This window comes from Numenius arquata, chromosome 16 (genome assembly GCF_964106895.1).
Source record: "Numenius arquata chromosome 16, bNumArq3.hap1.1, whole genome shotgun sequence".
Classification (NCBI taxonomy): domain Eukaryota; kingdom Metazoa; phylum Chordata; class Aves; order Charadriiformes; family Scolopacidae; genus Numenius; species Numenius arquata.
Window position 1 is genome coordinate 3,331,427 of NC_133591.1, and position 24,059 is coordinate 3,355,485.

The following is a 24,059-nucleotide window of genomic DNA, read 5'->3' on the forward strand; positions in this document are numbered from 1 at the left end:
CTATCTTAATCCCTCCTGGCTGGTCAGAGCTCTCAGACGTTTTACATGTGGAACTGCAACTTTTGGTTTAACGAGTTCCCTGTGACGGTGTAACGAGCATCTATGCTCACGGGAACGTTACAGCAACGTAATGGGATTTATTTAACTAGAGTTGAATAGTTTTAAGCTATAAAAAAAAAAAAAAAAAAAAAAAGAGCCTAAAAGATGCAAGCTAACTCTCAAATCACAGCAGCCCTATGGCATCAAAGATTCCCGGGGAGGCACGAGCGCTGGTCTCATCCTGCAGACTCCTTTCTGCTCCTAAACACGACAGTGACCAGGAACAGGAGCTGATTCTCATCAAGACCTTGCCTGGGTTGACACCTGGGACAAGAAAAGGAAGGAATCATTAACTTAAAGTACAAATGTTATTTCCCTGAGGTGTCCTCTCTGTGGGGAAGAGAGGTTGAACCGTTTCTTTTTCAACTCCCTTCATCTCCAGACTGCGAGGATAGGTAACCAGTGTCCGAGGAATGGAATTCTCCCTTGGAGCTGAAGTACCAAATGCATTCAGCTCACCAGTGAAGAAGCAAAGAACCACATCTTTTCCCAGTTCCTCCAGCCACACCTGCCCTTCACAGCCTTACAGCCGGGAGCTGATAAACAGCAGGTTCAGCACCTCCCTGCCTGACCAGGAGCAAGGACAGAAGCAAAGCTCCCCCATTTTCCATACCTACACCCAGAGCCAGAATTCGTTCTCCCCTGCAGAGGCTGCCACTGGGTCAGACAGGTCCTTCCTTCCCAGAGAACCCACTTGGGTGACAAGAAATGGGTTCCCTCCGTCCCCCAACCCATTTCAGAAATAACTTGGTTGAAGGAGGCCCCAGGAGAGGGAGAAAGGAGGACTCGGGTGAAGTTTGCAGGGATTGGATTTGGGCTCAGGCCGGATTCTTTAAGTGCCCAAGCCAGGAGAGAACCTTGCTTCCTGTCCCCACACCACCCTGAGAGAGTAAACAGCAGTGACACTTCATGTGGAAGGTGCATAGCTGCAACTCCCAACACAGTGATGACCATCTATTATGGTTTTAAATTGAAAGAGGGGAGATTTAGATTGGATACTAAAAAGAAATTCTCTGCTGTGAGGGTGGTGAGACCCTGGCCCAGGTTGCCCAGAGAAGCTGTGGCTGCCCCATCCCTGGAGGGGTTCAGGGCCAGGTTGGAGGGGGCTTTGAGCAACCTGGTCTGGTGGGAGGTGTCCCTGCCCAGGGCAGGGGGTGGGACTGGATGGTCTTTAAGGTCCCTTCCAACTCTAACCATTCTATGATTCTATGATTATGTATTACCTTGTGTCAGTAGATACTGCCTGGGTAATTATGTCATGCGTTGCCCTGCCCTGTAAGAGGAATCGAGTCCTCCTGAGCTCATACAGAAGGTCCTTGCCAGAACTTAGCTGTGCTCTCTACAGGGGCTAAGCATCAAACGAGAAAGCACGAGTCACATTCCTGATGCTTAGATGAGGCCTTACCACTGTGAGTTGTCCATTTTTGGCTTTGAAGACCTGAGGCTCCTGCCCAACGGTAAACACCATTGTCCCTTCCTTCCCAGAGCCAATGCGGAACTGAAGACTGCAAACACAGACAGAATTACTCAGGAGATGCTTCCCTCGCAATAGGCTTTACTCTAAGCCCCCTTTATTTTTGTTGCCTTGGCAAATCTCGTTAGATTAGAAGATCAGAGCCCTCAAGCTTAGGTAAATTTCCTAAACAATTGCATTATACCACACAACCCAGAAAGGTTTGATGAATGGAGGATGCCTGCCTGGTCCGGGCATTTGAATTTTCCTGGTGCAATTAAGCACTAGAAGATAAGCAGATCTGACCTGGAGAAAAACCACTGAACACACAGAATCTAATTACAATTGAAATGCGAAGGCCAGAGAGAAAAGCTGGAGCAGAAGCACAGGTTTCACATGCCAGTTCCAATTTATGTAGAGATTTGAGAGACAGACTGCATCCACCTGCCATTAGCTTGGTGGCGTGACTGGGAAGGTTCCTGTGCTCAGCAATCACATTTCAGGGCTTTCTGAATCTTTTAGGGAGAGGAGCATTTATCCCGATGTGACCCGCAGGCTCAGCCCAGCAAGCTTTCCTCAGCGCTGGTGCTAATGAGATCCGCTGTGAAACCCCTAAACCCACAACCTCACAGCTCAGGTCACAGCAGCAGAAGCCTGAAAAAAAAGTGGTTTTTAAAAGTACAGTCACCTATAAACAAGTCGGGGTTTTAAGGCAGATGGGTCATGGGCAGATCTGAGAGCGGAGCAGCACGTTCAGCAAGGTGCAGCCACGACCATCATGGAAACAAGCCTCGTTAGCGTGAGAAATGATTGTAATGATTTTTTACATGATTTTCTTCTTCCAGCGCATCCCGTCTTGTTCCCCCTGCGCCTGAGAGCAAGCCACGGAAACCACCGTGCTACTGCAACAGACCTCACCAGCTGAGGGCACTGTCTGCTGGGGTGATGTTAATAGTTTTGACCTGGGTAGTCCAGGCCTAAAAGTTTTTGAAGCAGGTTCTTCCATTAAATGCAGCCCACAAAAAACTACCCGTTCAACTTTCCCTCCTTACCTTCCCTGCACAACTTTAACGAGGTTTTGCTTATTGGCCAGCATGCAGAGTTTAGTGACCGTCTCAAAGACATGCTCACACTGAAGTATCACATCTCCCTGAAAAGAAAAAAAATAAATAAATAAGAGAGGTATAAAGTCATCAGCACATGGCATCATCCCAGCACATGAACCATCCAGCAGTGGTGTATTCAGAGAAACTCCTTCCTAATGTGCCCTTGGGGCCAAGGTGGCCAATGGCATCCTGGGGTGCATCAGGAAGAGTGTGGCCAGCAGGTGGAGGGAGGTCATCCTGCCCCTCTGCTCTGCCCTGGGGAGGCCACAACTGGAGCACTGTGTCCAGTTCTGGGCTCCCCAGTTCAAGGACAGGGAACTGCTGAAGAGGGTACAGCAGAAGCTACAAAGATGAGGGGCCTGGAGCATCTCTCTGCTGAGGAAAGGCTGAGGGACTTGGGTCTTTTTAGTCTGGAGAAGAGAAGGCTGAGGGGGGATCTGATCAACGCCTATAAATACTTAAAGGGTGGGTGTCAGGAGGGTGGGGCTGGTCTTTTTTCAGTGGTGCCCAGCGACAGGACAAGAGGAAACGGGCACAAACTTGAAAACAAGAAGTTCCACCTAAACATGAGGAGGAACTTCTTTCCTTTGAGGGTGGCAGAGCCCTGGCAGAGGCTGCCCAGAGAGGTGGTGGAGTCTCCTTCACTGAATGTCACTGATATTTTAGAGTTGGAAGGGACCATAAAGATCATCTAGTCCAACTCCCCTGCTGAAGCAGGATTGCCCAGAGCATGTTAGAGCATGTTACTCAGGATTGCATCCAGGCGGGTCTTGAAAATCTCCAAAGAAGGGGACTCCACACCCTCCCTGGGCAGCACAACCTCCCCTTTCCTTCTCTGGAGACATTCAAAACCCGCCTGGACGTGTTCCCATGCAACCTGCTCTGGGTGGACCTGCTTTGGCAGGGGGTCGGACTAGATCTCCAGAGGAACCTTCCAACCCCATGTGATTCTGTGTAATGCTACAGGAGTGACTGCTGCGCAGGAGGGACTGATAACAACACAGCAGTTACAAGAGTCATGTACAAGTTTGGTTTGTTACACAGCCTTTCTAGGGGCTATCAGGATTTATAGTGACTTTGACTCTAAAAAAAAAAAACAAACCACAAACCAAAAATATTAGAATTGTCAGCTACAAGACCTTACTTCTAACCACAAGCTCACAGGAGCTACATTTCAATTTTCTACCTTCTGTTTGTTGTCCTCGGGAACGTGAATGACTACAATCCCATCGCTCAGGTTACTGGTGGAAATGCCTTCAAAAGAAACCCAAGAATTAGAGGAAAAACTACCAAAGACAGTTCCACAACACCGTCATCGTCTTCCCAGTTTGCAAGATACCTTCTGAAGATCACTTTCTCTGTCACCCACTTGTCCCTAACGCATTTCCAACAGTGGTTATTTCAACATGGTGCATTAGCTGTTTGCTCCCTACCTTTCCATGCTGCCTTTGTTTTGGTAAGGGAGGAGGGAGAAAGTAAATATTCTACCCCTGGCCTGTAGTTCAGACAATGGTAGGATAAAAAAATACCTACAAAGTGGGGCAGAAGAGTTGGGGGCTTTTGCCCTCCCCTCTATTTCAGCAGAAGGTGGTGTCCTCCCGCATTTAAGTATTTCGAAGAGCTGTGTGCTCTTACTCAATCTACACTTCAAGGAACTGCACGATGACACACACAGCCTTTATCCATCCCCCAGGAAAAAGTGTTCTTGGGTAGATCATTGCTTCAAATATCTTTGAAAGACCAAGTTTCAGATGTTCATCTTTCCACCCTCGGTGTCACTGGCAGAAAGGGAGGTCCCACGCTGACTTCCCACCTTTACCTTTCAGAGTGGCGTAGTCTATTTTCTGCTTGATCTTGGCCATTTCCACCACATAGGCCGAGGACTGGGTGAGAACGAGCAGCCGGTCTCGTGCTTTGAACCCGTTCCTGTCGTATTTTATCACGGGGGTCACGTACTGAAAACAACGAGGTTGGTGTCAGCATTTTTCCCTCCGGCAGGGTCCAGCGCCGGCAGCAGCTCAGTCGGGAGCAGCGCCGCACACCCCAGCGCACAGCAGCTCCTGCTCACAACCACCCGCTTTCTTTATATTTGGAAATTCAAGACTCAAAGCAGAGTCATGCTTTGAGAAAGACTGTTTACCTGTGCCCTCTATGCCATAACCATGGAAGTGCAGGGCACCCCCCTGCACTTCTCCTGCCCATTACAGCCCAAACAGGGCTAGTGATGCTTTTTAAGCTTTTATTAAAAGGAATCGTAAATAATTTTCGTCTAGGTGTATTTTGAGACCTGTCTCCCATTGAAAAGCAAGGAAATACTCGCTACACTGGTATTCATCAGTTTGCCTGGCCACACAGACAAGCAAGACAGCCTCAGGTGTCATGAATCATTCAATTTGTATGACCAACCAGCTCCAGGACTCCAACCCAGCTGGTCCAAGGGCTGCTGGGCTCCAGCCATCCTTCCCTTACCTTGATCTTCTCTCCCTGGATGAGCTGCAGTACTTTGGGGTTTATATCGTTCTCTTCTGAGGAGCAAACCAGAAAGATAAACTGAGTGTAGGCAACAGACAGCCACCACTCCCACCAGCAAAACAACAGAGCCCTGCATTAAATTGTCTGTATCCCATTAGTCCTTGTCCCCTCGGTACACTCCTTTCTAAACTGACGGTGTTCGCTTCCAGCTACTCCTAAACCCTTTTCAGTGAGTATTCCTGCCTGACGAGTAATTCACACTGGGCGTTACTGGCTGTTCTCTTGGTTCAGGCCCTGGCACAGAAGGACTTGAGCTGAGAACAACCCAGAGCATTTTTCCTTCTGCATGGAGCTGAAGCTCTCTGGGAGCTTCCCATAATGACCCCAGCATTGCACCCACACACCACTGTCACCACACCGGGCCCAGTCTCCCAGATCCCTCGCCCTGCACTAACAGGGCTTCCCTCTCATGCCTTTTATAAAGTGCTTAACACCAACTATATGGATTCCCAGGATCCACATCTCTCCTTCCCAGCAGCTCCAGTCCTTGGGATCCCCTGCAGCTGGCGATGCTGCACCACAACATCCCCACTCAGCCTCCCAGCACAGTGAGGTTGGGTTCCGATCCAGCCCAGCCCACAGGGAATTGTGCTTGGATTTATGGCTCGCTATCCCAAGAGGGATTCCAGGTACCCCCCGCTTGAGGGCAGAGTCTGACAGATTAATCTGTTTAGTGTTACTAGACACGACAGAGGAAGGGAACTCAAACGATAGGACCCAAAGGCAGCAGGTGATGCTGCCTCTGCCAGATGGGAATTTCCCTTAGAAACTGAGTCTGTTTTGTCAAACAGAATTTTCCTGAGCAAGGAGCACGTGGCCGAGTCCTTCAGGGGTTTGTCATTGTGGGAAAGTAACGGAAGATTGGCGAGGAGGACTGTAAATACGCTCAAGTGACTCGCATGTGAGGTGCTGGAAAACACATCTATCACACTAATTGTTGCTTAGTTCTGTGTGCTCAACAAGTAGAACATCTGCACCTAGATAACACAGGCCTGGGATGGAGTCAGGGGCACCTTATCGAACACGCCTGAGATTCCTGCCCTGCTGTTGAAGAGATCAAAGCACAGCGGAAAACTCTGCCTGCCAGAATCCTTGAAATACAGGCCCAAACAGCAAGCGGGAGCTCTCTCTCTCTCTCACTCCCTTGCTAACAAGGACTCTCTTGCTAATGAGGACTCTCGCTGCGCGGTGCCTGCGTCCCCTGCTTGCCTGCCTCTGCCCAGGTGCTGCTTCAGAGGTTCCCCGATCCGTGAGGTATTGAGATTAAATTTGTTCTTTGCCCTTAATCCATGGTTTTGTGGTTGTTCCTGCGTCCTGTCTGCATCGGCTCACACAGTCATGTACTCACTTAGTCGGGTGTCCATGAAAGGCTGGTTTATGCTCTGCAGGTAGCCCTCCTTCTTCCCTCTGAAAACAGCACTCGTTACCACTTTTTGCTGTAACTGTTTTGAGAAGGAAAAGCATTTACCATCTTAGAGTTTCTCCACCAGTAACATCAGCAGTTACAACTTGGGCATCGTTACTACACAGCATCAGCCTTGTCCTCATGCAACATCTACCTGGCTCATCCTGCATTTCTTTCAACATCTTTAGATTATTCCTGTGTTACACCAAATAAAGGGATAGTAGGGACTGAATGGTCTTACGGATCTTTTCTTATTTATGGATCTATCCTTATTATAAGTGCAGTGGTGTGTGAGAAGGTGCAGTCTGAGTTCAGACAGTTCACCCAGAGCAGGTATCACACACGCACAGCGTGTTTTTAACCCACACATTTGCATTCCACATATTAGTTACCTGCACTTTCCTCTCAGCAGTAACACCTCGGCAGTATTTCCTCACTAGGTTCCTAATACAGATTTTCTGTAGCATCTCAGATGTCTACATTAAGAAAAGAAAATAAATAGTGAGGTTGTGCAAACAACTCCTGCTGCAGCCCTCACAAATACTTGCCTGGGACAAGCTGTTTTTAAACATCTAGTCACAACTCATTTGAGCTCCCCCGGCCCAGAGCCCCAAGTACCAAAGAGCTTTGCTACCAGAGAAGGGTTAATGCCCAGCAGCAGCTGAAGGATGAGCAACACCGAGCAGCTGAGTCATTACTAGAGCTACTAAAAGCAGCAAACTCCATCTGTCACCCCCAGACGAGACTGTGGCACCGCACAGGCTGCGTACCGTTAGCGTTGCTCTTCACCGTACCTTCCATCTGAGCTTTCTAATCTGCTGGGCCCACCTCACCCACCAAGCACTGGCCACCACTGGCACGGGAGTGACCTGCTCTGGTCATGAACCAGGCTATGAGCAGGATCAAAGGGGCCACAACAAATGTCAGCAGCTGTTTCTAAATGAGAGTTCTACTGGAAGCAATCAGAGTTTGTCCAATTCATGCGCTGAGGCTACCTGTGCTGCTAAAGCCCAAACAAGATGAAAGGCTACAGGTCTATCTGTGCTTAAAACATTACGGGATTCGTTTCGTCTTTAATAAGGCTCATGAGTTCACTTTTCTGTCAGCGCATCTTCCTTTCTAGTCCTTGAAACAAAAGCACCGAGCTCCCTCTTTTCCCTTGGAAACTTAAAACAGCACCGTTCCTCCCACTCCCATCCTTCCCAAAACACAGAGGGTCCCAGGGTTTTCCAAAGGCTCTGTCATCATGTCTGACCAGAGGACAAACCAGCAGGAGGTTGCTGCTCTTTTCCTACATGAAGTGTGCACACCTGCGACCACGGAACAAAAGCCATCTCCACCTCTCCCAGGACCTGCAGCAACCCTCACCTCTTCCAGGATGGAAGGAGGTTGAAGCCAGCTCTTGTCCAAGACATTTTTTGGAACGTGGTCTCTGAGCTTCATGAAGTAATTGTACTGCACAAGCCGCACAAATTCAATGTTCTCTGGACAAAGGGGTTTCTTCCGATTGATGAAGCCATTTATGAATCTACAGAAAAAATATCCGAACCAGAACTTACACGTTACGTTCAGAAATCAGTGGAAATGAAAGGCAAGTCACACAAGGCACACAACGGGCTAATAAGTCACTGACGTTAACTCAGGTACGCTGTCACCCGCGTTATAGCGATGGAAATCTTAAGCTTTATAATATTCCAAAAATTAAACCTTTTCTTAAGTTTTGTTGACCAAAACCTGTGCTTTGGAGTTAAAAAGGAAGATCAGTGCTACTTCTGATGCAGTATTCAGGAGCTGGGCTTAAGGGAGTGGAGAGGGAGGACCATACATGAAGAGAATGGACAGGCTCACAAAGGATTGGTTTGGAGACCCCTTGTGCTAAACTAAACTGGCAGAACAACAGAAATTGGCACAAATCAGAGAATTCCTGAAGAGGTGATGGGCGTTTCTGATCAGCCCCATCTGGCAACTGTCCTCCTAACAACAACGATAGCTTAGAAATGAGTGTGAAGGAGATGGTTTTGACTCCCTGTACTGTCAGTACTCTGGACTCATCGTCCAGAGACCGTCACCACACTGTGACCCACAACCCTCCCCATGACCACCACACGGTGATAGTTACTTCCTGATGGTCTGAACCGCCCATGTCCTCTTCTTGGCCTCCTTACGTGCCAGTGCTCCTCGCCAACAAGCCTCCAGCTTGATAGCTGCAAGAATTAATCAAGTCCTTGTATTAGTATCAGAGGCCCTGTGCCACACTATCCTTTAAATTCATATAGCAGAAGATATAACTGGCTCTTTTGTAGCTCTTGCCATCAGCTGATCTTTAGAGTAAGAAGTTTAGAACATTTTCTTCTCTGTAATAACTGATCCAGCACTACCTGCACTGTAGAGCTCAACATCAAGGCAGTGACGTACCATACAGAGCCAGCAGCTCATCTCAGAAAGCTGGCCTTTGAGCTTGCAGCATTATTTATCAGCTTGTCCACCGCGATAAGAGGGTTTGTTTCCCCAGCGGTTAATGAGCAATCCCCTCAGTACCCCCCAGAACACCTCCACACACACAGCAGAGGGTGCTGCCGCCGCACAGAGCTGCTCCCACAGCTGATGCCTGGGTGACACCAGGAGCCGCACATGGTGTGAGGAGCTAAACAGACCTCTGTGAACGCTCTTCATACCACTGTCACCTGCATCTGAGCCCAATGCCCACAGCACTGCAGGGAAGCTGCAGGTGATACCTGCAGCTACATGGATTCATAGATTGGTCCAGGCCGGAAGGGACCTCCAAAGGTCATCTAGTCCGACCTCCCCGCAGTCAGCAGGGACACCCACAACTAGACCAGGTTGCCCAGGGCCTCGTCGAGTTTCACCTTGAATATCTCAAGGGAAGGGGCCTCAACCACCTCCCTGGGCAACCTGTTCCAGTGTTCCACCACCCTCATGGTAAAGAATTTTTTCCTAATATCCAATCTAAATCTCCCCTTCTCCAACTTAAAACCATTGCCCCTCGTCCTGTCACTGCAGGCCTTTGTAAACAGACCCTCCCCAGCCTTTCTGTAGGCCCCCCTCAGGTACTGGAAGGCCGCTATGAGGTCTCCCCGGAGCCTCCTCTTCTCCAAGCTAAACAACCCCAGCTCCCTCAGCCTGTCCTCATAGGAGAGGTGCTCCAGCCCCCTGATCATTTTGGTGGCCCTGCTCTGGACCCGCTCCATCAGGTCCAAAGCTCCAGCTCCTATTGGAAAGCATAGCCCTAAGACAGTCCTCAATCCCCGAGCTTATACCTGCTGCTCTCTTCTTCTCATACTCTCTCTTTCCAAGGCATCCTTTGTATTTGGCCTGTAGTCTTGAAACTGGAAAAAAAAAAAAACAAAAAACAAAACAGCAGAGACATTGTTTGTATCTACAGGATCAGAGCATTCAGGAGCTGTGCTCCCAGCAATCAGACACCACGTGCCAAGGCACAGGAGGGTCTGCACAGTCACCGAGGAACAAAGGTGCCAAAACACCAATAGGACCAAAAGTAGCCTGCGCAGGCTAAACGTGCCTTTAGGCAGCCCCAAACAGCTACCACTAGGATGAGACAGGTGGTATATCCCAATTCTAGGGGAAAGATAGACATGGATCAATAGTTACTAGGACCGAGGAGCTCAAAAGGAGATATACACCTGGAACTCAAGCAATATAGCTCATGATTTCTCCCCACCCTGGAAAAGATTACGAAGTTTTCCTCGGACTCTCCCGAGCGATGCAGGCCAGGGGGCTCAGCTCTCACCACGGTGCATCTGCTGCACAAACCTGGGGCCCAGAAACACAGTTCACCCAGGCTCTGCTTCTTAGTCTATAGATAGACAAATGGAACCATACCCAACAGGTGCTTTCTGAATTCAAACGCATCTTCAGTAGCAAACAGAGTCTTTGGGAACCGAATGAATATTTTGGTTCTGAAAGAGAGACCATGAACAGCTTATTCACAGCGAGCCATGGTTTCACAGCTGCCCTAACCAGGCTCAGAGTCCTCCAGCCGGCTGTAAGCTAACAAGTTACATCTCCTTCCATAACCACTCTTCCTTTGTCTACCTGCCACATCCTGAAAGGGTGCAAAGGGCTTGGCAAAGGGCAGCAGGGAGAGGGACGGAAGCAAAACACCAGTTACTGCACAAGGTCCCAAGTGCCCCGGAGGGTGCAGCGTGGAGACTTTTGCCTTTACAAAACTTGTAATTCTCAACGCTGGGATCCCTGCACGTTTTCCCAGGAGCTGTGGAGCTCAGGATAAGCAGCTGAAACCCAGTGAAAACAGGTTTCCTTGTGTTCGATCCTATCCTAGACATTAATTCATGGATTCTGGCATCCACAGGTTGAAGGTGACATTAGAGAGCCCTGCCCTGCCCCGTGCCCTGGCAGGGAGGACACGGTTGTGGTTCAGGAGTGGTTACAAGAGACAGTTAAGAAAAGAACCCAAGCTGAAGACAGGCAAGTTGCTTCTGGCTATGTAAGCAGGGAGACCTGGAGCTGAAGCAAGGCAGCCCATCTCCCCTAATCCAGAGATGGAAGAAACTCAGCTGGATTCCAGCTTCCATGGAAACAAAGGGGAAAATAAAGAGGAAATTTATGCATCCAGGCTTTTTATCTGTCTCCTTGCTCCTGTATTTGTATACCTTCGGGGTGAGGTTACTTTGGCCTCTTTTAAAGAAGTCACTAATCAGAATCCATCAGGTTTGCAGACCCAGGTAGGTCTGCCCAGTTCACATGGTCACGCAGGAGCTCAGCTAAAGGGATCTGTTCACAGCACCAGGTCTTGCAGCTCTCTGGGAAGGGCAGTCACAGACAGGACAAAGGATCAAATATGGCAAGCACCACGCAGCTGACCAGCAGAGATCACAGCCAGAGAAAGGAAATTTACCTTCCTAATTTGTATTCCTCAGGCTTGTAACCAATATGCTTGATGAGCCTCTCCACACCCTCGGCTGCTGGGCCATGCCAATGTGGCCAAGTAGCTGGACAGAGGGATTTATATCTGAAAGATCAGCAAGACATCAACACAAGTGACTTGACGTTTCAGGAACTCCTTCCTGAAACTCTCCCCCAAAATTCCTACTACTTTATTCAAGGCGGAAGATGCCAAAGCGGATCAAAGTGCATACAGACAACACCTGTCTGCTGACACCTCTTATCACTGGGACTTGATATTTAAGCAAACCTTGCTCTGAAGCCCTCACGGGAGGGCAGGTTCACCTGGCTGATGGCAGAACAGCTCTGCTCACCTTTGCAAGAAGAGCTCATACTTCCGCCGATACGCAAAGCCGGCTCGTCTCACCCGCAAGTGCTCCATCAGTCCCAGGTATTTCACCTGGTGTCGGATCAGATAATCATCAAACTTCCCTGTAGTAAGGACATACGTAGTCACTGGAAAACACTGGCTGTGGAAGCTCAACTCACTTGTTCATGTATTGAGACAGATAAGGAAGGGATCAAATCCAGTTACCCAAGGTGATGACTTTGCTGCTAGCTTAACCAAGAAACGTATATTTATTTAATCTCTCTATGTATAATCTGTATATATATAATATATATAAATATATTTTATCTGCTGTGCCTAGCTACAAGCTAAAATCTCCCTCCTTTATCCCAGCTGTGCCTTCAGCCCGACGTCTTACCAGGCTCCTTGTTCTCATTCGGTTTAATGCATCGGACATAAGAAGGCTCCTTGGACATCAGGATGTCTATGAGGCTCATCAGACTGTTTTTGAACTGGGTTGCAACCTAAGACAACATTGAAAGAAGTTTCTTAGCTTTGGAACTCAAGCACTGCAGTAACTGAAGTCAACTTGTTCCCTGCACCCATCTTAAAACTGTTAAGTAAAAGGCTGACATATGCATTAGTAGCACAAAGGTATTGAAGCACAGTTAAATCATAAGTTACCTGGACATTGTGCTTAGCAGGAATATTTGAACCCCTGCCACGCAGCTGGACACGCAAGGCAGCCCTTCAGAAGCTAACTGCTGCTGGATGCTGGGCACAGGGCTCGTTTCAGAAGGATGCATTAATAACAACATTAAGGTATGTCACATCAGTAGCTGCTGCCTCAGCTACATCCCTGTTCAACTACCAGGACACCAGCAGGAGTGTAGCACCAGCAAAAGAAAAATAAACCACTGAATTTAGGACCAAGGACGGGATCAGTAGTTAAATCAAGACTTGGGAAGTTGAGTTTATATATGCAAAGTTCAGACTAAAGATGAAACTCACAGTTTCTGGTCTCCTCCTGTTGTCTAGCTCTGACAGTAAAAAGCAGTCTCTAATGATGCCATTTTTGGAGTTGCACAGCACCTGAAACAGGGTAAATGAAAAGCTGCCTTATTTAGCAGGCAGCTATTCCTACTGTCAGGCTTCTAAGCTCGAGCAGCACAGCTGTAAGGACATGCATGGAGGTGCCTAAAGAACATTGCTAAGGAGAAATACAGGTTGTTGTTTGCTACAGAGATTCAATACACCTGCAAAACACCTCTGCTTCAAGCAAGGTAACTTAGGAGCCTTTTTTGTTCTTACCTCTTTCAGGTTTCTGTACAGGAGATCGTTATTCTTCTCCAGAAATCCTGAAGAAAAATAAAACAACATCCCAAAGTTTAATTCTTTCTGAAGGCTACACGCTTTAACACAAGAGCTGGAAATTTATATCCTCAATTTATATCCACTGCACTCATGGTTTAAGACTTTCGCACCTTCAGAGGGCAGATATTTTGTATTTCATCTTCACACCAAGCTATTATCTACCACGTTGGCTCAAAAGCTCAGGTAACTTCTAGACTGGCACTTTGTTCACACTCACCAACAGCACAGTAAGTGACTTCTCCTGCGTAGTGAAGGAGGCGGAAATCCACCCAGTCAATCGATTTCCGTGTCTTCTGGTCTGCGAGCTTGCGACTGCGGGGGGGGAAAAGAAACCCACCAAGAGAAAAAGCAGCAAATTGGCTTCCTCAGCTTGTCGAAAGTCACCTGCACAAAAAGCAGCCGTAGGAGAGCTGGGAGTCTATTTAATGTCTGTTCTATCAATATGGCTCTCACTACGCAGTTACGGCCCATAATTGAATTATCATCTGTCCATTCGGAACAGCTAACAGCAAAATTACCCTGTCAGCTGAAAAAGCTGAAAAAAGAGTCAGTTACCACAAACTCCTCAAAATACGTGACCCATCCTTGCCATTTGGCAACAACTACCCTTTCCAGAACTGTTAAAATTTCCTCTTATAACATTCATTTAAACACATTCTCACTGCCTACATGAGAAAAAGATCACCAGCTTCCTCAACTTCAAAGGGAAAATGGGGTGGGGAGGGAAGGATTGTTTGAGATATTTTGGCTTAGAACAAGAACCCAAATACAAAGGAGAAATCAAAATTTTCCAGAATAGCAGGAAAAATTTAGAAAGCAAAGACTCCTGGGGAAAAAAAGGAAAAGAAAAAAAATAAAAGAGCAACTTAACAGTTTAAGTTTCAGCTTTGTAAGCACTCACTAACAGCAGAGTTGCGTGTCACAACAGCACATTAGTACATCAAAATTTCCTTCCAAGAGTATTGCCAAGTACAGATCCCATTTAAGTAGCTCTAGCACTTCTATTTAAAGCTTTTAATCAGGCAGAACAGTATTAAGGCACATTGTGGTGACAAGGAAGTTGGCTACAAATTTTCCACTTGGCTGTGATGAACTTCAGAGCTGTAGAAACGGTGACAATTCAGCAGCGTGACTCAGAATTGATGGTTTGTCAAAGCCCTTCAGCAGGCGTCTGCTGGGAACTGCCAGAACAGCTCAGCGCCAACTCATTCATCTGCCACCAAAACCACATCCGAAAATACCACAAATTGAGTATGAACCAAAACACCGCTCATGTGGGACATCTGAGCAGGACCACGTTTTTTCCCTCTTCCTACCCTAAGGCTCTCACATATCCAGATAGACTCTTGAAAAACATTTATGTGCCCCCCACAGCTTAGGGCATTAGGCTCCTCTTCGCAGTATCTTCTGCATCCCCTGGAGTCAGTGGGGGACAAAGCCACCCATGGCCAAAGCCATGGGCCAAAACCATCTAACCTTCAGTCCCTAATTTTAACGTGGAATGAATCAAAGATCAGCATCACACTAGTAAAGAGACAGGAATCCCCACCACCACCACCTCCCCAATATCCTAGAACATACTCCACCAGTGTAGCACATTTCAGCATTAGACAGTGGATGGGCTGCTTGATTTTCTTTGGTATAAAGCAAAATTTGTTCCCTCCCCAGTGCTCTGTTATGGGTAAGAGATGGGAAGAGTTTCATCTGTGATAGGATACAGAGCGTAAATGCATACGTCACGAAGTGGGCATGATCTCCTACTTTCTCTTCCAGCTTTTCCAAGAAGCTGAGATCAGTCGCCTCCCCAGGTCGTAAGCATTCTTCATCCTGAAACAGCAGGCACTCCCTCAAATGCTGCCCTGAACAGACTACTCCCTCCTTGATAATAAATATTACAAGCTTTGTTGTGCAAAACCAAAGAGCTTGGATACAATTTGAGGTGAGTTCTGTTTTATACAGGCAATTTCCTAGTCAAATTTAAAGCTTCGTTTATCTGTTTTCCGTAGAAGTGTTGAAAATCAAGTCAGATCTGCCTTTTTCTTCCAAATTTGGCAATGCCCTGCCTCATCCTTTATTATTTGTAGTTCACTTAAACAAAAACAGTGAGAAAGATGACATCATTAGACACCAAAATTCAGGAGGATCTGCAGGACTCTCAGTTTGGATGAATCACAGAGTTGGAGGGGGGAGACATGCTTAAAGATTACCCTTTTTTGACCCAAGAAACACAACAAGCCCCACTTGAAAGAGCAACCCATTGCAATGGGAAGCCAATGCTGAGCTTCAGCAGCACCTTCTCTGGATTACGATGTACTAATTTCTGTCTCCTGTAACGAGGTGATAAAAATCCTCAGCTTTGTGGACATGTCAGAGCAGTGGCACGGGACAATGCAACTTCAAGTGTGGCTACAGGTCTCTACAGGAAGACTACTAGATTTCTTACTAATTAGAGTTTGCATTCAAGAAAGTATCATCATGGTAGTTAGCTTGCATGCTCAAACTTCTCCCCACTTCTCAAAGCAAGAAGCGTTACACAGCATTGCAGAACAAGCTCCTTGTTCAAGGCTCTGGAAAGAGCTGCCTTCAGCCTCTCCCATTTCTCCTGCCATCCCTTTGAAGGCACAAAGAGGATCTTCTTCAGATTGGTATTTTAGAAGCAGTAACAACTAAAGGGCAAGGAAACAAGAGGAAGACCAGGAGGAGGTAGGTAGCTCTCAGGTTTCCTCTCCTATCTGAGCCCCTTTGAAGTGTCAGACATTAAAACAAGCAAGTCACGTAAGCAGATAGATGGGATGAATTGTCCTCTTTCATCTTTACAAGAGCCTGGAGGTCTCTTGTAAGGCTTCAGGTGGCCATGGAGAAGTACTCCTAGCGCTCTGCAGTCTCCCTAATGGTACTCAGAAGAAGGCTGGGTCCCATCCCTGTTGCTGACTAAAGCCAGCCCGGTTGCTGCAGGTACCTTCCTTCTATCCCTCAGTGCCTCCAGGCAAAGAGTGGAGAGAATGGCCTAGGTCTGCCTTCTCAAGCACTCAGAGTTGCTGTGGAAGCAGCACAGCTCCTTTAAAACCCACAGCTCTTTAGCAAGCAGATCCTCTAATCTTCTGGGTCTTTGTTTATAACATCTATTTGTTTACATTCTGGATAATGCAGACCCTTACATAATTAGAGGAAAAAATACAATTATGGACCATTAGATTCAGGAACAGGCAGGCATTTTAATTTAAGTAGCACAAACTCTTACCAGAATGGAGATTATTCCTTTATGCTTCTGCTCAACCAAGTCGCAGATGATCTTGTTGTTAAAATATGGAATTGGTTCCCACTAGAAATAAAAGAAAAAAAGGATGAAGAGTTTTAGAGGAAGATCTTTTCCTTGAAATTTTTAAGTTGTTTGGAGCCAGGTTCCAATCCCAGTAAAGATCAGTGTTGTGATCTTATCAATTCAAACTAAAAATGAAAAAAGCAGGATGACATCTTCATTGATGATCAAAAGCATTCAGTGTAATGGCAGTTCAAAGAAAAAAAGGGAGGGGGAATATAATAAATTACCTCTATTCCTTCCAGTTCATACTCCTCCTGCTCTGCTTTCAAGGTCATCTCAATCAACAGCTGCTGGAGCTTCTCATTGCAGTAATTAATGCAGAACTGCTCAAAGCTTCACAGTGGTTAAATGAGGATTAGTTTTTATTTATTGCATGGATAGTTTTACCACTGTTACAGTTTACCACTACCATTTTCCAGCCAGCCAGCCCACTTCAACACAGATCAAAGCCACCCATTCCTCCCACACCGTTGTGCCAGTGGCTCAAATCCAGGCAGGCAGCCCAAGCTGAAGCTTTCTCCAGGGGCTTCCGCTAGCCCAGTGTCCTCAGATTTGGCAGCCACCTGTACTGGGATAAGACTGCACTCAAGAAGCCACCTAAGACTTCAGCACATGTCCCCACCAGCACAAGGACAGATCACCCCAAGCCTCAGGAACAGCCCTTACCTGTTTGTGTCCAGCACTTCAAATCCATAGATGTCTAGCAGGCCGATAACTGTTTTCCGAGTCGAATCCTGTTAAAGATATCATTGCTCTGTAATTGCTGCTTCAGCTCATGCTTCTCCCCTGCACGTTTCATGTTACTTCCTTCACTCAAATTTTAAGCTTTCTCTTCGAGAGCTTTGTATCACATGCCAATGGAGCAGCCACTTTAAAGCAGGTAATGAACTGCTAAAACTCTTTAACGCTCCACCTTCCACACCCAACTAAACAGTTTTCCAGTCAATGCTGTGGGATTCCCCTACATCAATTATCAAGCAACCAAGATATTTGGTGGTGAGCGCGGTAGGGCCTCACTGGAGAAACTCTGCTCAGTGTGTCAGGAGCACTCAGTCTCTGAGAAGACACTAGGCAAGAAACCAACCTTGTTGGCTAGAGAGCCGTTAATTTTGTTGACCAGCCAAGTAAAAGTTCGTCCGTAAATCGCCTTTGCTACTGCATCCCGAGCATAGAATGCCAGATCCACATTCAGTGGGCTCAGGACCTAAAAATAAATAAAGATATGCCACAGATGATAAATACCACAGCTGATCAAACTCCTGCAAAGCCAGTTCACACCTGTGGTTGGGGAACCAGCCGTGTTCTCTTATACCACAGCACAGCACTCAGCCTACCTGAACTGTAGCTGCCTACAACTTTATTTACCATCAGTGTCGCCTCAGGCTGGTGTACAGCCACAAGCCAGCAGGACTGTGATACTACATCTTGGAGAGTACTAATTTAGACAAGCAGGGAAAGTATTCTGACTTCCTTTTAGTTTTATTATTGAACTTGGTACGAAGTACTCAAAGAATGGTTTTGACCAGTGCTTTCCTCTGTTTGTGCAGCCAGTTTCCCAGGAAGCACTCCAGGGATGGAACAGAAGGAAGTTGTCTGGCTCAAACACAGGGCTGCCTGCAAGTCCCTCTTCCTAGCTTTTTGAATAGATACTACCTCGTTCAGCAGTAAGCCTCTAATACCGGGAATACGTTTTAATTTAACATCTTGGGCTAGAAGAGGAAGGTGACATGGAGGAGGAGAGAGTGATCTGTTTTTAGTGTAACACTGCTAAGAACAGAGCTCCTCATCAGTCACCACTGGCCGGGGTGGCTCCCAGCTGCCTGGGGTCACAGAAAACTACTCGGTACCTCTTCGGATCTGGCTTCGATCTTTCGATGGGTGAGAGCTTCCTGCAGAATGGACAAGTGCACACCCAGTAGCTGCAGAGAAGGAAATACTTGGACTCAGAGTATGGCCAGCAGGAGACTGTTTAAATAAGCAGCATTGTGTGATCAGTAGAGTATAACCCCCCCAGTCCATTCCCAGTTACACTCATCTTTGAGCAACAATAAGTAAGGAAGTTTCAGAGAGATGTGCTATAGAGAAAAGGGGCCCTACAACTCCAGACAGCTTATAACACCAGCTGGGTATTTATATAGCAATCATTCTGCTTTTAGGAACAGATATTTTTGTCCTTAAAACCCCACAGAAATGTCAAGGCTTTCTTAATAGCATCTGTAATACTGACATTATCTCAGAAAAGTTACCTTTGAAATCCATTTGATCTGCGTGCCATCGCGAATGATGGCATGTCCATTGCTATCCTCTTCAAACTGAATGTTCCCAAGGTGCAGGACGCTAGCAACGATTCCAAAGAGATTCTAATAACGAGAGACACACCATTAGAAAACAGGTTGCCACAGCTCCATGAGATGGTACTAATCTTTCCTACGCGTGCTAATAAACAGAGTGTTGGCTAGGCCGGAGGAGGCGAGTGAGACAACCTGCTTCAGAGATGTGCTGCCACCAGCTGCCATCATGCTGTGCCAAGTGATAGAGCTCTTCACCCACCCACTCCCCCCTCAGTCCCCCCAAAATGATGTCCTATCCCATCCTTAACACCTCTCCAAAGCAAGGCTGCTTCCATCGCTTTTAAGGAAAGACAGCAGTGCACTCTTTACTTCAATTCCCTTTGGTAGGCTCAGTCCCTTTCACATACGTACCTCTGTATCTTTCTCAGTAAAGTCAATGATAGAAAAAGCTTTGCGGACTATTTTCCAGTCGTTTTTGTCATTAATAGAAAACACTTTGGCACATCGACCCTATACAGTAAAAGAAAAGTAAATTAGTACAATAGCAAAGCAATTTTATTATCAACACACACAAGCACATGGGCATGCTACTTTCATTTCCAGTTTCCTCAGCCTGTATAGATGCAGTCTGCGACTAGTTAGCAAGTTTATTTCACCCCTGCTAATCCTCAAAGTGGCTCATTTGATCAGATCTTTCAGCTTATACTTAAATTATCAGATAATTTAAAGCATTGAGCTTGGATAGTGATTACCATAAAACGGCTAAGTCTTGTGAAGAGTTTGAGCTTCCAGCCATCTTCCATATTTACAGTAATATTATCTTTTGCCCAAGCATTCTTCACTACCAAGGAAGAAAGGAAACTGAGTGCACTACCACAAAGTGAACTGTATAGTGTATAACCATACACATGGAGCTCTGTATGAGGTCCATATATCCTGAAAAACTCATTTTATGCCAGGTTCTGACACTTAGAAGAGATGCCTTTATACAAAGCGTAACTTGCAGACAGACACTACTCTGCTGTTTAGCAGCTCAGACCACTCAATGAATCAAGAAGCATCTTGACTGTACCAGAGGGACCAGGGTCATTGAATGGTTTGGCGACACTTGCTTAAGAGCGTTTACACTCTCACAGCAGCAGTAAGGATGGCAGCAGTAAGCCACAGAACAGGGGGAATACAAAATTAATAAAGACCTGGTGAAAGTGACCATTTTCAGCTCTGATGGCCTTGCTGTCACTGGGTCATGTTGCCCAAAAGCTTGTTTCTGCCCCCACAACTATTATCAGCTGATTCAATACGAGATATTATCCCTTATAAGCCACTTATGTGCATCCTTAGGCCATCGCAGCTAGAACAGTTCCTGCTACAAAGGCACCCAGGGTAGAACGGTGTACGACAGCTTCGGGGCAAATATGTGTGCGACCAACTTGCCTGCAAATTTGACTATAAATGTGACACAGTGTGTTCTCTCAGCAGCTCAGCAGCACACTTTGTCTGCGAGGAAAGCTGCATTTACAATCCCTACAATTCTAGGTGTAAGATACAGAGAGAGGGACAAGCTCTCACCGACCTGGATGAGATACGCATACTTTTGGGGGTTGCGCTCCAGCCCAAGCCAGCAAAGAAGATCCTTGTCTCCACCCTCTAATAACTGGTAGAAAATATGGAAATTCCTTTCTCCATGGTTTTGATGGACAACTCGGGATTTCTCAATCAGGTAGCTGAGGATGTGCCCTCCTACGGGAGCTCCCTGGCAGAACAAAGCAGTCAGATCAACACCAGTAGAAATAAACAACATCATTGTGACGGCTGTTCCTCCACACCTAGGAACAAGGAGCAGTGTCAGGAGAAGCACATTCATGTTTCTGCTGTTACTCATCTGCCATCTTGTGTTTAAGAGTTAGTATCCGACAACAGCACAAGCTGTATCTAAAGAGTTTGCTGTCCTCCTGGTGCAACTTGTGCTTTACAACAATCTATATTAGCTTTCTACTGAGCACTAGCAGCATTGCCAGTGATGTAGGAAGCTTTCAGGATGTGTAACTAGTCACTTTACTCACAAAATGCAACGCCTGTAAAAATAGGGTCAGAAAAGTGCAGCGTAAGCCTTAATAAATCCTGTGCTGCCTGGTAAGCATCCAAGAGGTTCACTGACACAACTTGTTTTAATAGCGGTCCATTAAGTTTGTTCTCACCTTAAAATCAAATTGGATATCCATGTATTTCCCAAATCTACTCGAGTTGTCATTGCGCAGAGTTTTTGCATTTCCAAAAGCCTATGGATAAATTGATAGATTAAGTCACTTGTCTTCTTACTGAGAACTTGACACCCACGATAGGACAAAATTCCAGTCACAAAGACTTGCTGCATCAGCTGAGTCCTCCTACAGAATTTAGTGGGATTAAAGAAATACAGACTAATGTATTTCCCTAGCTTTAATGTGGAATTCAGCTAAGCAAACTATCGTTCTTTCTTCTGTGACCTGTAACTGAAGCCACAAGGAACTGTTGTATGGTGTACACTTTCTTCGTACTTCCAGGTTTCAGCTATTCCCCACTACAAAACCCAAGTTTAATTTCTAAACGTTAAATGATGTTAAATCCCAAGCATTCTTTCAGAGAATGCTGCCAAGATGCCAAATGTATATGATTTATGTTATGTATGCAGGCACAAAATCACGTAAAACAAGAGGCCATTCCTGGGTGCAGGTGTGTGGACTTGCATCGAAGTTGTGTGGAGTGAGGTCATCAACACCAACCCTTTGGCAATTTGTACCTTTATTTAGTTTTTACCTCCAGAACAGGATTGGAAAGCAGCAGACGATCACGGACGATCTGCAGCTGCTCCGTAGTTGGACAGGTTACCGCGTAATACTGCAAGATCTTCTTGGATGCTTCTGTCTTCCCAGCTCCGCTCTCCCCAGAGATGAGGATGAAGTGGTTGTTGTACTCACTGCACATCACCCGGTAGGCGTTGTCAGCTATGGCATATCTGAACAAGGACCACAAGAAGTGTTCAGAGGAGAAGCATCCGTTAGAAATGGCAACAGAGGGAGAGGATCAAAGGTTTTTCAGAATTCCTTACTCCTCGTCTGACACTTCAAGTATTGGACATGATGGGAAGGCACAGCTCAAAACATGAGACCGACTTGAGGTCTCATGGAAAAAAAACAGTCTGCATTTGAGGGACAGAAGGGGCTTGTTCTTTTCCCCCACTGTTGCTGTAGGATTTATACAGGTTGCATGTATTCCTGGTGAATACAGTTTATACACAGTAGGGACTGCCAGAGCAGAGGAGTCAGTTTTGATTCCAGGGTAGTTCTCAACTTCTGCTGATAGAGAGATATAAATACAACCAATGGTGGAGCCTTCACCAAGATGCCACTTAAGGAAGTAAAAAAGATAAAAAGAAAAGCCTACTAAAATCTCCACCCAACAGCTTCCAACCACCAAAAAAATTCCAGCTCAGAGTTCAGAAGCTCAGGTTTCTTCCCCTCCTGGGAAGTCCAAGCGGAGGCTGTGCGTGAGCACTCTGCTGGCCCTGTGGTAGCCTGCAGTGACACGGGGCCTCAGAGGACAAGGGGAGACAATCAGAGTGTTCTGAACAACCAAAGGAAGAGATGTTGAGTGGCACATGGACACAGTCAAGTAGTGGTCTGGCTACACCATATGTAATGTGAAAACACACTGAGCACTAGTCTGGACAGTTATCTTCAAGATAACTCTTCCCCTACAGTTTCCACAACACCAACTTCTGCAACCCTTTTGTTCCTCTTTTATTCTCACAGTCAGGTAGAAGCCAGAGACAAATACATCCTTACCAGGAAGATAATATCAGCATTCACCAGACCTAGTGACTGTGGATACACATCCCAGCATTACAGAGAAAACCCAATTTATTGACATAAACTGAAATCCTAAGGGTTCTACTTACAGATGAGGTGGCAGTTCAAAAAAGTTTACCCCTCGATAAAGCTGCATCTGTGTGACTGTGTAGATATCCAGCTCTTTGTAAGGGTTGACAGATACAAGAAGAGTGCCAATATATGTCTGCAGGGAGAGAAAGTGCATATAGGTGGGAAACCTGTTCCATCACTACAATGACAGCTTCCAAAAGAGGAGTCAAGAATATTATGCAAGAACAACTGGAAAAGATGGTACAGAACTTGTTACGAGGGAAAGGAAAAAAAAAATGGCAAACCAAATAAACTCCACAGGTGTCACTACTTCAAAGACAACACCAAACTGAGTAGATTTTGCAAGAAGTTAAGAGTGGAGTTGAACAATAAATGTCAAGCTTAGAACCTTACGTGTTACATACAAGGCTCTGATATCTCATGATGCTTATGGACTTTTTTTCCTACTTAAAGTTAACATAATAATGCATTTACTATCCCAAAAGTCTTCAGAGATGACCTGTAACTGTTGTTGTGAAGGAAAGGCAAGTAGGATGGCTATTCCATAGACAGCTGTTCAACAGAGGAAATTCCTTCTTGACTGTGAAAGGGGATCAAATAACACATTTTGGGACACATCACGTTTTCCCTTATTTATAAGCATTTTCAGCACATCAAAACGCCCTGTTCTACCTTCTTGTAAATTCTTTTCATTAGTGTTATACAAACATGAGTCCTCATTTGACAAAGGACATGTTTAGGTAATACTGGCCACTGCTGTAAGACAAGGTATAACCTTGGGGCTGCTGAGAAAATGGATGTGGCTGTGAGACGATCTTAGTTTGCACCATGAATTACCCAGCACTTCTCAGACAAGCCAGACACCACGTTCAGCACTGCCTTGCCTTCAAAGATAGTGTTTCACTTTCCCATTCCCTCACTATTTATTGCATATCGTTTGAAACTTTGTAAGGCAACTCAGAGCAAGCCGGGACTATTATTTTCATTAGCTAAAGTAGACAAACTACTACTGGGTGATCGCTCTGCTGGGTACTACTGACACCTAGAAAGGTTTATTGTTAGATACACAGACACGTACACAGCTCTTCTTTCTAGATCTGACCAGCAAGGCCACGCTTAGGGACATTTCACCTGCCACAGGCCACATGAATCCACATGACCAGCACTTACGTAGATGAGGTTCTCCTGGTACCGCTTGCGGAGGTTGTTCATGAAAGCAGTCTCACTGGTGTGGGAGTCCAGAAGCACAAAGTCCTGCACCCCAACTCTGTCCCGGGCTATCAGAGCCCCTTCCATGTTCGCGTCAGTGTTATCTTCCACTTCT

At 46.3% G+C, this 24,059-nt stretch overlaps 1 protein-coding gene across 1 annotated transcript; it reads right to left on the reverse strand.

Moving 5' to 3' along the window:
• Window positions 1-339: 339 nt before the first annotated feature.
• MYO1H (myosin IH) lies at window positions 340-24,058 on the reverse strand. Its single transcript, XM_074159325.1, has 31 exons — window positions 23,906-24,058; window positions 22,753-22,868; window positions 21,612-21,810; window positions 21,014-21,094; window positions 20,389-20,568; window positions 19,227-19,325; window positions 18,771-18,884; window positions 18,372-18,443; window positions 17,609-17,728; window positions 17,191-17,258; window positions 16,752-16,857; window positions 16,444-16,524; window positions 14,938-15,029; window positions 13,420-13,514; window positions 13,140-13,186; window positions 12,840-12,920; window positions 12,247-12,352; window positions 11,854-11,971; window positions 11,493-11,606; window positions 10,457-10,533; window positions 9,874-9,942; window positions 8,715-8,799; window positions 7,964-8,123; window positions 6,988-7,071; window positions 6,539-6,632; window positions 5,128-5,183; window positions 4,478-4,613; window positions 3,845-3,912; window positions 2,605-2,702; window positions 1,505-1,604; window positions 340-363 (listed from the first exon to the last, which is right to left on the reverse strand). The coding sequence occupies exons 1-31, from the start codon at window positions 24,029-24,031 to the stop codon at window positions 340-342; spliced, it is 3,066 nt and encodes a 1,021-aa protein (XP_074015426.1). The 5' UTR covers window positions 24,032-24,058.
• Window position 24,059: the final 1 nt, after the last annotated feature.